The sequence below is a fragment of the Manis javanica genome, chromosome 14 (genome assembly GCF_040802235.1).
Source record: "Manis javanica isolate MJ-LG chromosome 14, MJ_LKY, whole genome shotgun sequence".
Classification (NCBI taxonomy): Eukaryota; Metazoa; Chordata; class Mammalia; order Pholidota; family Manidae; genus Manis; species Manis javanica.
Genome location: NC_133169.1, coordinates 6,563,669 through 6,586,140, shown reverse-complemented (window position 1 = coordinate 6,586,140; position 22,472 = coordinate 6,563,669). Strand labels below are relative to the sequence as shown.

The following is a 22,472-nucleotide window of genomic DNA, read 5'->3' as shown; positions in this document are numbered from 1 at the left end:
CTCAGACCAACTAGTATGCCAGCTTTGTGACTGTCCTACAACTCTTACTACCTGGAGTTAATGCAGGCCTCACAGGTTAGGGGCCTAGTTCCACAAAACGGCACCTCACTTCGAATGCCAGTTCCAAGTCTCAGGCTGTCACTTGTACTTCTGCCTGACCATCTATAAATAAGGGTTCCCATGACCCCCTCTTTGGGTTCAGTAATTAGCTAGAATTGTTCACAGAACTTGAAAACATTTACTTACATTTACTAGTTCATTTTAAAGGATATTACAAATGATGTTTACATTTTACATTTCAAAAGGGTATTACAGAGAGTCAGGCACCCTTTTGGACACCTGTGTCTGGAGGAGTTCCAACACAGGAGCTTCCGTCTCCGTGGAGTTGGGTACCCCTGACACGTGGATGTATTTACTAACCTGGAAACTCTTCGAGCCCCACACCTTGGGGATTTTTTTGAGGCTTCATCAAGTAGGCATGATCAATCATTAGTTCAATCTCTAGGCCCTCTCCCTTCCCTGAAAAAAGGCAGGGTGGGGCTGAAAGTTCCAGGCTTCTGCTATGGCTTGGTCTTGGTGCTCAGCCTCTCTCCAGGGTCATCCCATTACAACAAAGGATACTCTTACCACCTAGGAAATTCCAAGGCATTCAGGAATTGTGTGTCAGGAGCCAGGGTCAAAGACCAAATATTAGAATGAAGAGGCTCTTAGCACACTTATCACTCAGGAGATTATACAGGCTTCCGGAATTCTATGTCAGAAACCAGGAACAGGGACCAATATATATATAATTTTTAATCCACAAGTCCTATTTTGTCCAAAGGATTATGCCATTATTCTCATTTATTTTGGTGTTTAAATTGTGCCCTACTTGCTCTCTGGGAATTCTTTAAGATGACTCCTGTGAAATCAAGACCTGGGTGCTAGGTGTGCTCACTGTCACCAGGACATCATTACGTCTAGGCCTTTTCACAGGATGGAGCTGGGATAGATGTGTCTGCAAACACACATGTACAGTTTTGTATGTGAGCATATGCATGTGTCTGTATCTGTTTATCTGTTGTCCTCAGAAGTAGCGTTGATAACTGTTAACGCTGGTGTTGAAAAGAACTGTTGTAGACCTGCTCCTTTCTAGCTAACCCAGCAAAGCATCTTGAGCTCTGCTGCCCTCTTTGCTTGGGTTCCTGCCATGGAAGCAGGCCATTTTTTAACCACCTCCACAAATACCACAGCCCTTCAGATTTTTTCCAAGCCAGATTCCAGAAATAATTCTGATTGCAAAAGTTAGACATTCTACTAAAACAGAAGGACACTAATTTAAAGTGATCTTAATTCTTGCTATACTTTACAGTAAAACATTATTTTTAAGAGATAAAATTGGGAAAGGGCTATGATGAAGAACTTCTCATATTATCCTAAATCTGTATTTAAAGCCTTAGCTTCCTTTCACGGATCATATAATGAATGGCAGGCAGCTGGTAAGGTCAGGCTTTCATTACCTTGTTTGCTCTTCCAGTTATAAATGTACCTAGACATACTCGTGGGGATAAAAACAAACAGCAAGGAACATGGGGCTGTTCCAAGGTGGCATGTCCAGGAAAGATGTCTGAGATATCTGGAGTTATATATTCCATTACTAACCTTTAGACTTTGTTAGAGAAGGCATGGAAATAAATGGTTAAGTTAGCGCCCTTTGAAGTACTATTAATCTCTTAAATTGAGTCAGTTTATCAGAGCAAAAGTATATAAGGGATTAAGTTATCAGAAGAATAAGAGTCATTCTAAACGATGTTGAGAAACTTTTTTAAAACATAAATTAAATTTAACTTAATCATTGAAGTCATTGTTTTTTTTTTTTTTTTTGAGAGGGCATCTCTCATATTTATTGATCAAATGGTTGTTAACAATAATAAAATTCTGTATAGGGGACTCAATGCACAATCATTAATCCACCCCAAGCCTAGTTCTCAACAGTCTCCAATCTTCTGAAGCATAGTGAACAAGCTCTTACATGGTGAACAAATTCTTACCTAGTGAATAAGTTCTTACATGGTGAACGGTACAAGGGCAGTCATCACAGAAACTTTTGGTTTTGATCACGCATTATGAACTATAAACAATCAGGTCAAATATGAATATTTGTTTGATTTTTATACTTGATTTATATGTGAATCCCACATTTCTCCCTTATTATTATTGTTATTATTATTATTGTTTTTAATAAAATGCTGAAGCGGTAGGTAGATGCAAGATAAAGGTAGAAAACATAGTTTAGTGCTGTAAGAGGGCAAATGTAGATGATCAGATGATCAGGTGTGTGCCTGTGGACTAAGTATTAATCCAGGCTAGACAAGGGCAGCAAGACATCCACGGATGCAGAAGATTTCTCTCAAAGCAGGGGGGGTGAGGTTCTGAGCCTCACCTCTGTTGATCCCCAAATTCTCACCTGATGGCCCCCCTGCGACTGTGCCTGTCTTAGGTTGTTCCTCCCTTGAGGAATCTTACCCGTCTCTGGCTAACCAGTCATCTTCCGGGGCCATACAGGGAAATGTAAAGTGGGTAAGCGAGAGAGAAGCCATATTGTTTGCAAAGGTTAGCTTTTTACTTCTTTGCAGATTTATGCCCTGTGGCTTCTATGCCCAGCACTTGTCTCGAGGTATCTTTACCACCTGGAGGAATTATGATACTCGGTAAATTCGATATGAGGCACAAATTCTATTTAAGGGTTGTAATTAGGAAGGAAGAAGAAAAGCTATAGATGTAGCATATGAAGGAAACATGGGAGGATTGATTATTTCTTTGACATATCTTCTTGTAGAGTACCTTAAGTATGTATAGGTTTTAAACTACTAACTAATTTGCACACACATATTAACATAATAGGAATACGGTGACATAAACAAAGCAAATCTATAATTACCATCCATCTCCAGTGAAGCCAAGAAAACCATTTAGGCACCCTAGGCATTTGTGAAAATTTATCTATGTTATGATGGATATTGTCCAACTGCACTTGAACCATCAGACAAATTAGAGCAGCCCATTTCTGGGATCTGTTCACATCCCATATGTTCTTTTAACCATAGATAGTCTATAGTCATGAGATTTTGGAGTGCTACAACTTGCACCCCTCCCAACTCCTGGTTGAGTTCCAACAGTACAGATCCGGTCAAATTCGTTGTCTCACTGTATGCAGATGCCAGCCTAGACATCTCCCTCCTCATTCCTATGGCAAGTCCAGGAGACGGTGGGCTGGATGCAGCCACAACCTCAGCATCGTCCGGATACCTGTGGAGGCCAAGCCCATTTTTTTCTGACAACCCAATAAAGGCTTTGAATATCTTTCCATGTGCTTACTGACCATTTGTATTTCTTATTTGGAAAAATGTATATTTAAGTCCTTTGCTCATTTTTTAATTGGGTTGTCTTTTTACTATTTTTTTTAAACTATTTTTATTGTGGTAAAATATGCATAACGTACAATTTTTAAGTGTGTAGTTAAGTAGCATTAAGGGTATTCACATTGTTGTTGAGACCATTACCACTGTCCATCTCTAGAATCCTTTCATATTCTTAAACTGAAACTCTGTAGTCCTTAATAATTCCTGTTTTCTTCTGCCTTCAGCTCTTGGCAGCCACCATTCAGTTTTCTGTCTATAAATTTGGCATCATACAATATCCTTTTGTGTCTATTTTAATTGGCATAATGTCTTCAAGGTTCATCCATGTTGTAGAATATATCAGAACTACATTCCTTTTTAAGGCTGAGTAATACCCCATCATAATGGATACATTTTGCTTATCCATTCATCTGTCCACAGACATATGAGTTTTTCCACCTTTTGGCTGTTGCGAACAATACTGTGAACATTGACTGTGCAGGTATGTCTTTGAGGTTCTGCTTTCATTTCTTTTGGGTATATACCCAGAATTGGAACTGAGGATCATATCCATACTGTGTTCTGCAGGGATTACCTTGTGTTACATTCCCACCAGCAGTGCCCAAGGGTTCCATTTTCTCCATATCCTTGCCAACACTTGATATTTGCTGATTTGTTTTAAGTAATAGCCATCCTAATGGGTGTGAAGGGGTATCTCATTGTGGTTTTGATTTGCATTGTGCTAATGATTAGTGATGTTGAGCATCTTTTCATGTACTTACTAGCCACTTGTATACCTTCTTGAGAAATGCTTTTAACTTTCTTGACAGTATTGTTTATAGCACAGTTGTTAGATCACTTGCTGAATTCATATATCCTGTGTCTTATAGTTTTTCCTTGATTAACATTCTACATTCTACTACCAAAAAGGAAATAAAGTCAATACATTTCAAATCAGTAGATATTTGTTGTTTGCCCATAGTGTGCTTGGTACTCTTTTAGTTGTTGGATATACAAAGATGAGTAAGATATACTTTGTGTTCAAAAGGATCTCAGTTGTTTCCTGAAAAATCTTTCTCCAAAGGAAAATCATACTGGCTCCTAGTGATCATCTTTTCTGAATTAAAATAATCTCAATTTTCTATACTAGACTCTTTCCTAATGTTTGAACAGGAAATAGTGAGGTGATTTGTCTGTTCCATGATGTCTGAGGCCACAGCTAGAAAGCACAAAGGCTGGGGCTGAATTAGTCTGAAGATTCATTTGCTCATATGTCTTGGGTTGATTCTAGCTGTTGGAGGGGCCCTCAGTTTCTTTCCACATGAGCCTATCTACCTGATGTCTCTGCATAGGCTACTTTGAGCTTCCTCATAGCATGAGAAGGAAAGAGGGAAGGATGGCCATAGGGACAGAGGGAGAGAAAGTAACTTAGGAGTCATTCATTGTCAATTCTACTGCATTCTGTTTCTTGAGGCACTCAGCCATGAAGCCTTGCCCAGGTTCCAGGGGCTAAATACTTGCCTGATGAGTGACAAGATTCTGGAAGATCCTGTGGGACTGGAAGTAGGGCCGTGACTTTTTGGAAAATAAAATCTCCCTTTCCTAGTCAGTGCTGGGCTAACCAGGCTGTGATTTTAACCGTTTTTGAAGATTAGGGTAACATTTGCTTTCAGTAGTTTCTCATATCACCCCCATTTCCCATGTCAGGATTTCTGAAAGATCGCCAGATAGGGCAGGTGTTTCAGCTGTTAGTTCTCTTAGTCATGGGATTCATTCATCTGTCCAGGAGCCCTAAGTGAACGTGGAATGCTAAGCAATGTCTTAGAATTTCCCCGCCTCTTTTTTTTTTTCTTCAGTTCTCTGAAATCAATATTTGTTCGGACTTTTTCAGTCTGATAATCATTCTCTTTGACAAATAACTAGTTGAGCAGTCTGCTTTGCACTCTGTCATCTATTAACATAAAATTGTCCATCCTGGTTAGGAGGCTTTTATTCCCTGAGTAACATTTTAAAACCCCCTTTTTGTTGTCCTTGACATTTTTGCAAGCCTCATTCTGGGTCTTAGTCTCCTGATATATTTAACCAAATTATGCCATTGTTGTCTGCTTGTACTTTGCTATGTGGTTCTTTCACCTCTCATATTTATATATCTGGTTAAGTCTAAGTTAGTCAGAGTGGTGTCTAGCCAGTGTTTTTTGTTTCTTTGGACATTACTCCTCTTTTTCTGTGACCATTTTCATTCCATAGAATTCCTTTTTGAGATCTTTTCAGCCTACTTGAGCTGCTTCGCTCTAGAGTGTTGAATACGCGGTGTGATCACACTCGGCATTCCCTCTCTAACCTGACCTTCTGGGATGAATGTTAACTTTATCCAAAGACTCCCATCTTTGTATTTCACTAACCAGTTATCTTGAACATGAGAACTAAACAGTGTTAGTTGTCCTTCTGTGAATATGCTTTGGCAAATTGACAACTCAGAACATGATTTAAAAGGGGTTTGTCACCTCACACCAGTAAGGATCACCACCATCCAAAAGACAAACAACAGCAAATGTTGGCAAGGTTGTGGAGAAAGGGGAACCCTGCTACACTGCTGGTGGGAATGTAAATTAGTTCAACCATTGTGGAAAGCAGTATGGAGGTTCCTCAAAAAGCTCAAAATAGAAATACCATTTGACCCAGGAATTCCACTTCTAGGAATTTACCCTAAGAATGCAGCAGCCCAGTTTGAAAAAGACAGATGCACCCCTATGTTTATCCCAACACTATTTACAATAGCCAAGAAATGGAAGCAACCTGAGTGTCCATCAGTAGATGAATGGATAAAGAAGATGTGGTACATATACACAGTGAAATACTATTCAGCCATAAGAAGAAACAAATCCTACCATTTGCAACAACATGGGTGGAGCTAGAGGGTATTATGCTCAGTGAAATAAGCCAGGCGGAGAAAGATAAGTACCAAATGATTTCACTCATATGTGGAGTATAAGAACAAAGAAAAACTGAAGGAACAAAACAGCAGCAGAATCACAGAACCCAAGAATGGACTAAGAGTTACCAAAGGGAAAGGGACTGGGGAGAATGGGAGGGTAGGGAGGGATAAGGGGGGGGGGAAAGAAAGGGGGCATTACGATTAGCATATATAATGTGGGGGGCACAGGGAGGGCTGTGCAACACAGAGGAGACAAGTAGTGATTCTACAACATCTTACTACGCTGATGGACAGTGACTATGAAGGGGTTTCTGTGAGGGACTTGGTGAAGAGGGGAGCATAGTAAACATAATGTTCTTCATGTAATTGTAGATTAATGATAACAAAATCAATTAATTAATCTTTTTAAAAAAGGGGTTTGATGACAGTATTTAAAAACTGCCATGAGTCAGTTGCTCAAGCCACATAACCAGGAAGTGGCAGTCAGGATCTGAACCCAAGTCTGTCTTACTCAAGAGCCAATGTTCTTAACCAGTATGCAATTTGAGGTTTCTAATATATATTCTCTGTATTTGCATAAAATATCAGAAAGAGTAATCAAGACACAATACAGGGCTTTGGGAAGAAAGACTTACTGTTCATTCTTGTACTTCTTTTTGAACTTTATTTACCCTATTTATAGATTATACTATACAATATATATTAGTATAGAAGCTAAATTAATTTATAAATTTAAATAAGTAAAATCTTCATATTATTTTCACTTTTTTTTATTAAGGACGAAACTGTCACAATGGCATCATGTCTTATATTAGTAGATTAAATACACATGAACCTGAGTAATTTACAAAGTTCACATGCTTTGTGAGCACGACATTATTTGAAAATTTATCCCAGTAAAACTATAGCTCCAATATGAACTGTATTCTTATTCTGAGTACCAAACTTTGTATTTCAGTTTCTGAATTATTTGTTATTTTGATATAATAGGTTGGCTTTTGAACATGATATTTATTTTCAATGAAGTGGTATGCTTTCCTTGAGAAATTTACACTTGGATATGTACATTTTTTATATTCATGCATCATCTTCTGTACATGATAACATCCTTTAGCATTTGTGAAATAATGCTGAATTACATAAGACATACTATTTGAGGATTAATTAATAAAGCTTAAAAGTAAACTTTAAATTAATTAAATGTTTTAAATAAAAATTAATTTCACACTGATAAAAAAAAAAAAAAAAAACTGCCATGGATTAAGAAACATACTAAATTCAGCAAAATTGAATTGAAAAATTTGGGATAGATAATTTATTAGGAAATAAATGGTATGCTCAATTTGGGTATTTGGGGACATATAATAAGAGAGAGTTCAAGTATGGCCATATATTATGTGAAGCAGTGTACAAACAAAACTCACTTAAGTTTTCTTCACTCTTACGGTGAGGAAAGTAATGACCCAAGTGGTTGTATACTAGTGTATATAGGGGACTCAATGCACAGTCATTAATCAACCCCAAGCCTATATCTCAACAGTCTCCAATCTTCTGAAGCATAACAAACAAGGTCTTACATAGTGAATAAGTTCTTACATGGTGAACAGTACAAGGGCAGTCATCACAGAAACTTTCGGTTTTGATCACGCATCATGGACTATAAACATTCAAGTCAGATATGATTATTTGTGTGATTTTTATACATGATTTATATGTGAATCCCACATTTCTCCCTTATTATTATTATTATTATTATTATTATTTTTTAATAAAATGCTGAAGTGGTAGGTAGATGCAAGATAAAGGTAGAAAACATAATTTAGTGCTGTATGAGGGCAAATGCAGATGCTCAGGTGTGTGCCTGTAGACTAAGTATTAATCCAAGCTAGACAAGGGCAACAAAACATCCACGGATGCAGAAGATTTCTCTCAAACAGGGGGGGTGAGGTTCTAAGCCTCCCCTCTATTGGTCCCCAATTTCTCACCTGATGGCCCCCCCATCTTTTCCTTTTTTTAATTGCCTTTGTGTATTTCTTTGCAGGTGGTCTCTTCCCATGGCGATGTCCATTTGCCACCGTGGTACTGGTATGGCCTTGAGTGCAGGTATGTATATGTTTTGATGAACACGTGCACATGCACGCACACACATGCTTCTTTGAAGAACTTGCTATTTCTGTGGCTCTTGGCACTGCCTCCTTTGCAGGTCAGCAACTTGGTTTAGAGAAAATGATGAGTCCGTTAGAGCTTATTGTTCATTCATTCCTTTGAATTTCATTCACCAGCAGAACTGGTAGCTCAAGTGCAGGGATCCTGTATTTAGGAGCTACTGCTGAGACCTTGGCATAAATTATCTAAAGCTGTGTCTCTGCTATTCATAGCAGATTCGTTTTGTTAATAATCAAGTAAAGATAAGAACTGTCTGGCTTTGATGTTTTCATTCCTTTGGCTGGTAAAGGGATGATGGAATCCAGGCATAAGGATGATTGTGGCCTGGGAATCTGTGTATAGCTTCTGGTTTTAATTTACTTGACCTGAAATAATATGATAAATTTCAAGATTAGGTTATTCTAACTAAATTCATAGTTACTTTATTTCTGCTTACTTAGATTCTTATAATTTTTAGATTGATGCTTTCTGCTTAGTTTGGTAGTATCGATGAAAAAATTTAATCCTAAAATCACTGGAAGAACAAGATTAGTTTGTTTATTAGGCTGTAGTTTCCCTTATTATCTCAGCATTTATCATCACTGAATAAATAAATAAAAAGGATGTTGGCTTTTTCATGGACTATGACAAAAAAGTATTAGTTTGCTAAACATGACGAAAGTTGAATATACTTTTCACAACAATACTTAATTGTTCATTTTTTTCTGTCTTTACCTCTTTGAATGACCTTGTATTCATCAGAATTTTTATCCTATTTTTTCCAAACATTCTGTAAATCTGTGATAGAATGTAGTAGTTGTTTTCTGTAGCTACTACTATTACCGTGTTTCCCTCAAATGCTGAAGGCCCCTTCTTCAAAACTGGAAGGGAACAGATTTTTACTAGGTAGGTGACCTAAGCAACTTAGTTAAATCTCTGAATCTCAGTTTATTGCTTGTAAAATTGGCATATGAATAATTTCTATCCCAGAATTGGTGGGATTTCAAGAAACTGCAGTGTAGAACTGACCTATGGAAACAGGGATGAGAAGTGTGGTGAATTCTTATAGTGACGGTCTCTGAGAAGTAGCTGTGCGTTGGTCCAAATGGCAAGAAGAATTGGATTGTGGGGCCTGAAGTGAAGTCAGTCTCAGCAGCTGCAGTCTTTGCGTTCTTGTGGCTTTTCTCCAATCTGGTTTTCACACAACAGCAAGAAAAATAAAAATCTTTTGAAAATAAATTGAATTATGTCACACTTAGAATCTTTCTATCACTGCATTTACCTTTGCACTTAGATTAAAATTCACGCCACCATGGCCTAAAATGCCCTGCCTGATCTGGCCCTTGCGTGACTCATCTCTGCCATTCCTCCCCTCCTCTGCTCTAGCCACACTGGTCTTTAAATCCCTTAGGACAGGGAAAACTCTCTCTCCCCCCAGGGCCACTGCATGTTTTGTTCCCTTGATCTGAAATGCCCGTCCCTGCCCCTTGCTGCACTGTGCAGAGTTAGTTCCTGTTTAGATCCTGTAGGTCTCAGCAAAATTGTCAACTCGGAGTACTTTGCTTACCACAGTATGTAAAGTAGTAGCTTCTAGTTCTAGTGCTGTTGTTGATTTTCTGTTTCACAGCATTATTCCTTTATAGTTCTCATTGCATCAGTTGCTTCTTTCATGGCATTTATTACCTAATTTACAATTATTTTATTTGCTTTTTATAAATCTCTTTTGTTGGACTGTAAACTCTTCGCAGAGTGGGGAACTGCATCTGATTTGCCATTTGTGGCACCCAGTAGGTGCTTAGTCTCTACTAAGTGAATGTATCCATATAAATCACTTTGCTCATAGTAGTCATTTCAGAAGTGTTCATTCTTCCTACTTTCTAATTAATCTGTTGTGCATTAGAAATTGGAGAGTATAATAATAGCTTCTACCCTCAAGGGCAGAGGAGTCTAAGGAGTAAGACAGATATTTATAATGCACTGTGATAGCTTTGTAATACAGACGTGAGGTCCCAGGGGAGAAACCAACTCTGAAGGAGTTGGAAAGCTTGGAAGAAGGCTGAACAGGAGAGATCATGAAGAGGGGGCAGAGGAGGACATTCCAACAGAGAGACTGCCTCACGCAAAGCTGCGGGGATTGGAAAGCGTCCAGAGTAACTGGCTCATGATGATCAGCTCTGGTTGTTTGAGAATAGTGTTTATGGGAGAAGTGGCAGAAGATAAGGCTGGAAAGTGCACCAAATGGTAGAGGACTTTGACTGCCATGCTGACAACTTGGAAAGACTGTGGGAAGTCATAAAAGGTTCATGTTCTTGTATGTGCCAGTAACAGGACAAGCTGGCCCAGACAAAGTATTCATTTGAACTGTAGAGATATTGTGGAAACTATGTAAATTCTAAAAGCACATTGAATTAAACAGCATGATGGCACTAGTTTGACTTTAAACTAGAATTTATTGAAAAAGATTGTTTATAAACAATTTTTTAAAACATGAGAAGAGATGCTAGTAAAACTCTTCTGTTCTTTGGTTCTGTAGGGATTAAAATACTCATGATTTTTCATAGTGACAGATTAAAATACCATATTAAGTTCCAGCTATAAATCAGGGTTTCTGTGACCCTGTCAGGTTTGATAATTTGCTAGAACAGCTCGCCAGAACCCATGAAAGTGCTTATATTTACTGTTTTTTTAAATAAAGGATGCAACTCATAATAGGCAAATGGAAGAGATCCAGTGGGCAAGGTATGGGGAGGAGAGAGGGTATGGAGCTTCTGTGCCCTCTGGGCATGCCCTCCTCCCAGCACGTCGATGTGTTTCACAATCTGGAGGCTGTCTGAACCCTGTTGTTTAGGGGTTTTTAAGGAGGCTTCATTCATTACTAAGGCCAGATTGATTAAGTCATTGGCCATTGGTGATGAGCTCAATCACCAGCCACTCTCCTCCCCAGAGATGTTGGGGATGGGGAAGAAGGTAGCTGAAAGTTCCAACCCTCAAACCATACCTTGATTTTTCGGGCAGCTTGCCTCCCTCCTGAGTCTGGCTGGGGACCCCCAGCCACCAGTCGTCTCATTAGCATGCAAAAAACTGCTCTTGCCACTCCAGAGATGTAAAGGGATTTAGGAGCTGTCTGCAAGGAACTGCGGAAAAAGACCAAATATATATTTCCTACTGCATCACATGTTCAAACAAGGAATAGTGATCGATTCAATCAAAAGTGGCTTTGACCAAAGCTTTCCTTATTAAAGTGAAAAATATATGAGAAATAAGAGATAGGAAGTCCTCTGATGTCTAGTGTTCTGGGAAACAGGAAATAGCTTCTCCTTAGAACCTAAGCGCCTGAGGAGGGTCTCCTCTAAAAGTTAAACATTTTAAATTGGGAAAACAAAGCCCCTAAGCTGTCCCATCTAATCACTAAGAAAAATGTAATGGTGCTTCACTTGGCTGCCAAGACCAGCTCCAGCCCGCTGCACTGCGGGTAAGTGCTGTGTCCCAACCACGCAGATCATCAATAAATCCCATTGCCACTTCCAGAAGCTGGCATAAGCTCTTTCAGACACCTCTTCCCAGCAAGCCCCTGCAGATACCACTGCAAATGAAAAAGGAAACTTTGAGCGAGCCCTGATGGAGCTGTCCAAGTGATAATTAAAGCCCAGGTTGAGAGCACCTGATTGCTCTTTTATCTAAAGTGTGGTCATACTAATCTCACTGTGTTGTATTCTGCCCGTCTCCTTCCCTGCAGGATCTGGTGGTTGGTGGTCGTGGGTGGTCAGGAGTGTTCATTCACTGAGGAAAAATAAAGCATTCCCGAGAAGCATTTTTTTCTTCTGGTGACAATCAGTTTTTGACAAGCAAGTACTAAGGTGTAGTCATGAATTAGGAAGGGCTGAGAATGGGATTTTTTAAGCTATAAATGGCCAGATATTTTCTGAGAGGTACAGGACCAAATATTCCAGTTAATGTAAATAATAATCACCACCAGGCCTGCAGTAGGAACTTTATATATAGTATTTAATTTAATTCTCATAATCCTAACTAGGCATTATAAGCAGGAAAGGAAGAGAGGATATAGTAGCTATGTAGTGACAGAGGTGGAACTGAACTCAAATCTCTCTTACTCCAAAGTCTGTGCTCTATTCCCACTTTTTCGACACTTCCTGAGTCTTGAATAACCAGGATTTCCTAACATACAGCACATTACATCTGAGAATCAGTACCCAGAGTCCCATCTCATGAAATGCCCAGAAGGAAAATACAGCCATTTCGAAGTCCCATTAGTTACTCCTAAGTCTTTAAGGCCTTTGACTATTCTGGGAAAGCTGCTGATGCCTGAGCACTAGGTTGGCCTGCCTGCAGGCAGCCTGTCACTCAAGTTGATTCTCCAATCTGAGCTGTTTTTAGACTACCCAGAATGTTCAGGACTTTGCACACCCATTGAGTTAACTGTATGATTCATTTGCAGTTGCATTCCTCTAAAATATCTGTTCTTTGGCATCCATATATTCTTTTCTAATCTCATTCCTTTTAGTGTTGTATGCCGCATATTGACTACCCTTTCCCAGTCTCATTCATAACTGTAGCTTCAGCAGCCCCTCTCAAGGAATTTACCCGAGGTCTGGTTCTTCAGTCTGACCTCTATGAAGATCACTGTGAAACAGAAAATGGGGATGGGAATGTCCAGTCTGTTTTACAAGGTTGGAGAATTTGTGTGGTACCCAACAGTGTATATACATCCCCCTAGTAACTGTGGTTGTTTAAGAATGAAAAAAAAAATTCCATTTATGTAGATAACTTTTTTCAAATGGCTACTAAATCGTTTTGGATCTAAGTACTTAATAAACAAAACTGTTGGGTATTTCTTTTGGTTTAGGGATACCATGAAAAAAATTACTGAAAACATTGTTACCATGAACTGAGATAGTTTGAGAAGGTTTAGGAGGAAGGTATGGCCCAAGAGCATTCAAAGATCTTTGACAGTCTGGATAGATAGGAAGTCAGAAGATCACAGGAGCCACTCTACTATCTCTGAACTTCAGTGCAGATCCGCAGCTCTGTAACGTCCGTAGCCACACAGACCCCTCAGTTATCAGGGCAGATTCAGCCTTGATCTCTGCACCAAATGTGACAGCAGTCTAATGGCTGAGTCGCAGGCATGGCCTCTCATAGCGACACTGACCCCTAGAACACTGGGATCTGATATGGCTGCCGCATCCGAAGATACCACCACCTACCCTCCTCTTAGCTCCTGCAGAGGCGAAATAATGGAAATCCTGGGGCAGGAGCAGCGGTGTCTTCTTCAGCTTTTGCTTCTCCTGTGAATGTCGTAGAAGTCCATCAGTTAATGCAAAAGGAAGAGAATGTCTAATAAATCAAATGTTCTTGAGACCGTTATACTGCACAACCCCAAGCCAATTTTTTCAAGTTAGTTTTTTTAAAAGAAGTGAAAGTAACAATTAAGAATCAGGAGTTTATAAGTGCTTAAGAAAATGTGTGGTGTTAGTGGAAAGAATCTGAGTTTAGTGTTCAAATCCCAGTCCAGTCCCCTAATGCTGAGTAAACTTGGATACATTTCCTAATGTTTCTGAGCCTCCTTTCTTAAACTGCCAAATGAGGGTACTGTTATTTTTCAGATTGTGATGAGGATTAAATGGTTTTGCAAATACTCAATAAATGATGGCTATAGCAACAATTGTATTTGAAATAGGTGGTATTTTTCCAGTAGGTTGAATAATAAAATATAAAATGGCACAGTCTCTGGATATATGCAAAACAGTGGTTATCTCTGAGTGGTGGGATTATGGGAAACTTTTCTAAACCATACATTTCTATAATGTTATAATTTTTGCAATATGTTTTTGTAATGAAAAAAAAATTAAACTGTCTCTGGAAGGTCAAGGAGATCTGAGATCATTACACAAATTCCAGCCCAGATACATTTAAGAGAGAGATCATGTTGACTGGCTGCCTTGGTGTTCTTTCAAGAAAGGCTCTCCTTTTCTGAACTCAAAATACTTCTGACACCAAATGTATGTTTTCCCCAATACCCGCAAATTCTTCAGTTCTCCGGACACCAAGTAGGTGTCCAGCAATTTAATTCAGTTCTGACATTCACTACACAGAGTTTGTGCAGACCCTGCAGGTTAAGGGCTCGTCCCACAAGACTCACTGATTTAAGACTCAGGCCGTGAGTCCCAGCACTGGTGCTTCTTGACCCAGTAACACTGAAAACCTGGTCTGTGCTGATACAAAGATGAGTAAGTCCTTGCCTTCAAGGTCTTCATAGTCAAGTATATTTTCCTCCTACTTCTAACTATACTATCTCCCAGTTACCCCAGCCACACTTAAAACTTCACTTACCGCTTCTTGCCGATGATTCTCAAATCCGTATCTTTAAACCAGAGTGTAGCTAACTTTAGACCTCTATCCAGATGCTTATTGAATATGTTCACTTTGATGTTCCTTAGGTACGTCAAACTCAAGTATACTCTAAACTGAACCTATCTTTACCCCTCCCAAAGTGTCAACCACAATCTCCCAACAAATCAAAACTGAACTAAACTAAAAACTACCTGCATTTCCTTTGTTCCCTGTGTAGGTTAAGGACATTGTCTAGTCAGTATCTCATGCAAACCACCATCCTTGACTTAATCTCATTTACCCCTTACTCCAAAATTTTACCTCCTTTCTATCTTTGTATCATTGTCCCTTTTCTGTTCTCCCTGTTACTATCTTCCGTCAAGTTATTACCACTTCGTGGACTGGACACTGGAATTAACATGGCCTCCTATTCAGACTTCCTGCTTCCATCTGACTCCTCTCTAATCTGGCCCCCTACTTGCTGCCATGTCGATCTTTTAATAGGGCATGTCACACCGTATCACTCTGCAGCTTAAAACTCCATATGATTCTCAGTCCCACTGGGAATGTCAGTATTTGGCCCAAGTAACCCTCCCCTCCTGAACCCAGGGCAGATCATTTTTTCTATGTGTGATAAGGCCTAAGATTACTTCTCACTGTAACACTGTAGGCAGCCATTATTATTTGGTATGGATTGGCACTGAGATTAGCAGTATTTGATTGGCACTGATATGAAATCTGGCCTCCCTGACTGCAAGGATCAAGTTTAAACTCTGTAGTTTAGCACATAAATCCTTTTATAATTGAAACTTGTGTCCTGCCCCTTCCCACTTCCTGCCCTGGGTCTCTCCTCAAAACCCAGCCTAAGTACACCTCTGAGAAAACATTTTCCAGTATATTCTCCCCATCCTACCAGATGGATTATGATTCTTCTACTTGTGTTAGCACCCTATGCACACACGCACCTTTGTTACAGTGCTAGGGCACTCTAGAACCATACCTTGTACTATAGATTGACTTACTTAAATGTCTCCCTGCTCCGCTCTAAGCTTCTTAAGGCAAGATATACCTTGGGTTTTTTTGCCACAAGTTTAGCACAGGTGTAGTGCATAAGATGCTTTCAATAAATGTGAAAGAAATACAAGAGTGTGTGTTTGCTACATTTGACAGCAGTAGAACAGAATGGATCCCTAGGAGTCACTCAGCATGCAGTTGTCTATCCCCTACCACTATAAATATTTCCTTGGAAAGAGTTTTGCACAACCATCTCAAAACCTGACTATCAAAAGATCTTCTAGTGTTGAATTGTCATAATTCTAACTACTCCTCTGCCTTGAGTAGAAATGGACACATGCTTGTTAAAATAATTCTGTATATTTCCAAGAGGTAAGCCCTCTCACCATGCTGTTTAGAATCACTCTATAGTGAGCCACAGTTACTAATGGAAATATGTAGGTAGGGGTAGAAACTAGGTGACAGCTATTGTGGTAGAGATTGTTTCTTTTAACAGTTATTGAGACATAATTCACATACCATGTAGTTCACTTATTTAAGGTGTACAATTCAGTGGTTTTTAGTATTTTCACAGAATTATGCAATAATCATCACAATTTTAGAACATTTTAGTATTTCCAGAAGGAAACCCTGTATCCATTAGCAGTCACACCCCGTTTACTCCCAGTGCTCTAGCCCAAGGCAACCACTTACCTGCTTTGACTCTGTAGACGGTCTATACCAAACATTTCATATACATGGAATCATGCAATATGTGGTCCTTTGTGACTGGTGCCTTTCACTTAGCATAATGTTTTCAAAGTTCATCCATGGTGTAGCATGTATCAGTACTCATTTCTTCTTATTGCTGAATAATGTTCCATTGTATGGATATACCGTATTTAATTCACCCATTCATCAATTGATGGATATTTGGTTGGTTCCACTTTTTGGCTGTTGTAAATAATGCTGCTGTTAATAAGTGTGTAAACATTTTTCTGTGGCCTTATGTTTCATTGTTTTGGGTATATACCTAGAGTGGAATTTCTGGGTCATATGGTAACTCTGTTAACATAAGAAGCTGCCAGACTTTTTTTCCAAAGTGGCTGCACCATTTCACATTCCCACCAACAATGTATGAGGGTTCCCATTTCTCTACATTCTTGCCAACACTGTTGTTATCTGTCTTCTTATAATTTTTGTTATACATAAACACATTTGACATTTATGTAAATGAATATATTGTATGTAAATACACATATTTTTTCCTTCGCTTTTTAAAATTAAAGTATCTTTGATACACAGTCTTATGTTGATTTCCAATATGCAACACAGTGGTTCAACAGTTACTCATATTATTAAATCCTTACCCCCTCTAGTATGGTTACTATCTGTCAACATAATAGATGTTACTGAATCATTGACTAGTAAATACACATATAATTTTATATTTAGATACATTATAGGGTCCTAGTAGGTATGATGTACTTCTCATTATGGTTTTGATACACATTTCCCTAATAGCTAATGGTTGTTGAGCATCTTTTCATATACTTATTGGCCATTTATTTATCTTCTTTGGAGAGAGAGATCTATTCAGATCCTTTGCCCATTTTTTAAATTTTTTTATTGTTTATTACTGAATGTAAGAGTTCTTAATATATTCTGGAAACAAGTCCCTTACCAGACATCCAATTTGCAAATGTTTTGTTATTCTATGTGTTGTCTTTTTACTTTCTTATGGAACGTCTATAGCACGAAAATTTTAAATTTTAATGAAGTCCAGTTTATCTGTTCCTTTGGTGCTTGTGGTTTTGGCATCGCATCTGTGAAACCACTGCCTAACCCAAGGTCATAAGATTTACTTCTATGTTTTCTTCTAGTAGTTTTATGGTTTTAGTTCTTACATTTGGGTCTGTGATCCATTTTGAGTTAAATTTTTTTGTAATAGAGATTTGAATGACAAGTTTTTTCTCAGCCTTTTCCTTGGTCTGAATATACTGTTTTTACTTTTTCTTACTGAGATGATAATACAGATGCAGCCAGATGGGAACTTCTAAAGTGGTAGGTGAAATTTTTGCAGAAAGCGATGTTGAAAGGGGGAATAATATGTTAAAATGTACAAATTTAGATGAGGCTCAGATCCCAGGTAGCCTGTCTGCCACTACAAACATGAACATTAGTTTAAGTCCTCCCCATTTCAAAATGATTTTGAATTGCACGAGGTGCCAGGGCTGTCATAAAGCCCGGTTTTATGTGCGTTAGTGAGTGGCAGCTGCTGGGCAGTTGTGATGGGCTTCCTTGGTTTTCTCCTCAGGGGTCTCGCTCTTTGGCCTGTCGGCCCTGTTGGTCCCTGGGAGCTTTGAGTCTCATTTGGAACTTGTGCGATCCCTGTGTCTGGGGCCAGCACTCATCCACACGGCCAAGTTTGCCCTCGCCTTCCCTCTCATGTATCACACCTGGAATGGGATCCGGCACTTGGTAAGTTCATTGTAGATTTGTACATATTCCAAGGGAAGGGAATGGAGAGCTTGGGAGGATTGTCTCCTTCCTGGTCTGGGCTTAGAGCTATTCTTAGTTGTGCTGGACTTTGCTCCCGGGGCCTCTTTGAGGAAACTACACTAGGCCTCCTGTGCATTCCTTGGCAGCCCTGCTGCTGTTCTAGCTGGGCCCTGGGTACAGGCCTGGCGGGTATTTGCAGGGTCTCGGTGTGAACTCATCCAGTTTTGAGAGGCATATTACTAAGAGAGACCCCTGAAGCCAGGTCATACATCTGGCATAGAAGGCATATCTATCTAACAAATTCATACCTACTGTGTGTCAGGCACTGTTCTAAACAAAGGGGGTCCAATTACGGGCTAGACAAACATGGCTGCTGCTTTCCGCCTAACACTCCTGCTAACCCAGAGTGGCAAGTTTGGCTGGAGTCAGATAGATTAAATGTTGCTCTCTTGATACTGGATTGCATGAACTGTTTTCGGTTTTTTGTTTGTTTTGAGCTATTGGAGATGATGGGGAACTTTAACAGAAACTTGGTGCCTAGGATCCCAGATTTAATATTAGGTTTAGGAATCCTTGATGGCCTAAAAACCGTCCATGCTACCTCCTGTGTGACTCTGGGGTCAGTTCAAAACGGGTGTCTCCTTCTCTTTATAAAAGAATTAAAGCTTAATCAAACCTGCCCCAGGTCAGAGATCAGTCCCTCCTCCAGCATTTTAAGATTTCCTATTTTGTGTCTTCCCTACCCTTATCTTGCTGCTTTTCCCAGGAAGACAGTTTTCAATTCTATCCCTCCTCATTTTCGGTTACTTGAGAGTCTGAACCATCTGCCAGATGGATACTCTTGCCTAAATTCAACCTTTTACAGCTTCCACTTTAACAACTAGAGACAAACACTTTCTGCATTCTGGTCTGGTCCAACAGACAGTTTAATAGAATCAGAAAAGTGAGAGACTAAATGACCTATTAAATTAAGTGTTATCTATCAACTGTCCCTGGGGTAGTGTTCAGTTTAATTCAAAATGACTTCACTTGCCTCCGGGGGAGGATATGGACTGGAAGAGCATTTCCATTAATGGCTTCTTCTTCCCCGAACAAAGCTGTCTGATGAAAATCAGCTCATCAGCTTCCTCTGCGCCAGTCCGCTCCGCTTGCCTTGTATTTTCTTTTGTCTCAGGTTGGGAGGAGGGAGAGGGGAGAGGCTTTACAAGATCTCAACACTCAGTGAAGGGTTTTCTGCCCTGGTTCCTGCCCGTAATGGCAATAATCCCTTTGTTGAGGGAAGTGAGACACCTAAAGGCTTTTTCTTAAGCCCTTAAATCTGCTTTTGTTTTTTTTTATGGTAAGTGCTGGCTCAGCGTGTGGGAAGGATCTCATCTGTTCTCTAGTGCCAGTCCGTAGTTCTTGCCCTCTGAGCTTGGTAGTTGCCTTGGCAGAAGGTCTCCTGGGGGAGTGGAGAGAGGGACTGATGCACGGGTGGGAAGTGATAGGGTCTCTGGCATTCGAGAGACTATCCACCTATCACCACCACCCAGTAGGACTCCATTTTTTTGGCAAAACACTGACCCTGTATAAGCAAAACAGCTTTATGTGGCATCCAGGTAGAAGCTGTGTGGGGGTTGAGGTGGGGGTATCCTCTCATCTTGATTTTTTGTTCTTGGCTCCCTCTTTTATCTGAAGGATTCCTTATTTAGTCAGTTTTACACCGTGTGTGTGTGTGTGTGTGTGTGTGTGTGTGTGTGTGTGTGCGCGTGTATGTGTGTGTGTTGGGGTCTTCGTGGATGGAAAAGGATAGAACCTAAAGACTCCTTTTGCCCCAAAGGATCTTTTGGTGATTTAGAGTATAATATGTTAATATCTGTTAAAAAACAATATTCATCCAAGTAAATTTGAAGATCTAATTGGCTTCATTAAGCAATTTGACCTGGGCAGCATCCCCTGTAGCAAGCAGAGAGATGCTTGAGAAGTTGTACAAAATGGAAGGTTTTTATAGGGTGGGGGGCGTTATTAGCAAAAGAAGAAAAAAGGATTGTTTCGAGGAAGGTTGCTTTCTCTGAGGGGAAAGCAGGGGTCCTTACAGATTAGCCATCTTCCTCTAGGGAAAGCCAAGAAGGCTCCCATGACAGATGACCTCATTAATGATGCTGACCAGAACATTCCTGACGACTACATTTCTGGGGGAGGTTGAGACTGTCGTTGGGCTTAAATATTCAGCCCTGGTTTGGTGACTTGCCTAGAGAAGTGACACCGTGTTCGGCCTGTGTCTTTCCTTTTAACATATCCCTAGGGCACAAGAGAGTCTAGGTCAGGGTTTTTAAAATTGAGAGCAGACTCTCAGACTCCAAGAAGGGTCTAGCGGTTACCAAAGGGAAGGGGGGTGGGGAGGGAGGGAGAAGGGGATTAAGGGGTATTATGAACAGCACACATAAAGTAAAGTAGGGGGGCACAGGGAAGGCAGTATAGCACAGAGAAGCAGTGACTGTAGCGTCTTCCTTCGCTGATGGACAGTGACTGCAATGGGGAGGGGTGGGGGGACTTGATAATCTGGGTGAATGTTGCAACCACAATGTTGCTCATGTGAAACCTTCATAAGATTGTATATCAACGATACCTTAATAAAAAAAATTGTGGTTTTTGACCTCATGGGTAGAAAATCAATTTAGTGGGTTGCTACCACCAAATCAGGAATACAGTATATAGACTGTAGCATACATAGTGGTGGTAAATACTGCTTATTGTTTCATGCACTTTTGCTTTATATATATCTGGAAGATGAAATTGAGAAGTAGTGTGTAGAGAAGTAGTGTCCTAGCTCCTGGAGAGTGTTGTTCAGACTGCTAGTTCTCCAGCAGACAGATGTGACCTCTCAAAAGGGATCCTATATCTGGGAAATCATGTGTATTACATCCTTGAGATCCACTGTGCATTAATGAAGGATTTGAGAAATCTTGCAGATAGATGTCACCAAATTTATTTTACCACAGAACTTTTTTTCTGTGTAATAATACCATTCAGCGTTCTGAGAAACTAGCAGTTGAAGGAACACACTTTGGGCAACGATCTCGGGTGGTGTAAGGGAGTTTTCTCTCTTCAGTCTGGAGGCGTCCGTGTGTAGGGGCTGTGTCTATCCCCTTTTCTGCCAGTGGGATAAGTGGGTGGTAGGTCCCTGTCACTGTGGGTTTTTAGGGAGGTGAAGGTGGGACATGGTTGAAGTGCTGTTCACCCCGGAACCACGCGGAGAAGGGTTGCCTTTCTGAGAATGATGAGGGCCATGATTGCTGAAATTCTCCATTTCTTTTTCTCTTTTTCCACAGGTGTGGGACCTAGGAAAAGGGCTGCAGCTCCCTCAGCTCCACCAGTCTGGCGTGGCTGTCCTGGTTCTCACTGTGCTGTCCTCTTTGGGGCTGGCAGCCATGTGAAGAGCTACGCTTCCAGGGTTGTCATCCTCCTACAGATGATTAAATTGACCTATCTTCCTGTTGTCACTCTTACCTGCAGCCAGGGCACAGTTCTCCTGATTCGTTAGACCCTGCTGTGCTGTGCTCTCCTTGGAGCCCCGCAGCGGTAGATTGCCTACTAGAACCATAGAAGTGGAAAAGGGCCCAGTTTCCCCCTTGTTTCTAAAGATGGTATGACGGCAAAAACTCCCTTTTCCTGCCCCCAGCTTGCAGCCTACTCTGGGCCACGCAGCCCTCATTCTCAATCCCTATTGGGCCTTGATTTGTGCTGAGGGTCAGCTTTTGGCTCCTTCTTCAGACAGTGGAAACAATGCCAGCTCTGTGGCCTGTGCCATGGGGACTGGGATGGCGCTTTGGGTGCCACCGCCTGTGGGTTGCTGGCTTAAAGGACAGTTCTGTTCATTGGTCAGGGCCCAGGGTCTTTAGCACCCACACAGTGTGACTGAACAGAGCGGGGTGGGTTGGAGGGGGATGAGCTTCCTGCAGATAGGAGGGGATGAAGAGGGTGAGCTGGCTCCTCAAGCAGGTGCTTTGGGAAGAAAGTACATAGCTTTTGATTCGAGAAAAATTCAGAAAATTACTGTTGAACCTATTAAAAATTATTATTTTCCTTGCATTTCTAGAAAAACAAGCCTCTTAATATCATGTTTTCTAACCCAAATGCCTATGACATCTTTTCAGAAACAATTAAAATACTCATTTTGTCTTTGA

General features: G+C 40.3%; 1 protein-coding gene across 1 annotated transcript in view; it reads left to right on the top strand.

Moving 5' to 3' along the window:
- Window positions 1-22,472, top strand: part of SDHC (succinate dehydrogenase complex subunit C) — a 32,049-nt gene extending 9,577 nt beyond the window's left edge. Inside the window, exons 4-6 of the mRNA XM_017678159.3 lie at window positions 8,357-8,418; window positions 18,122-18,285; window positions 21,618-22,472. Of these exons, the coding sequence (XP_017533648.3) occupies window positions 8,357-8,418; window positions 18,122-18,285; window positions 21,618-21,722 (331 nt within the window). The 3' untranslated portion in view covers window positions 21,723-22,472. The remainder of the gene's footprint in view (window positions 1-8,356; window positions 8,419-18,121; window positions 18,286-21,617) is intronic.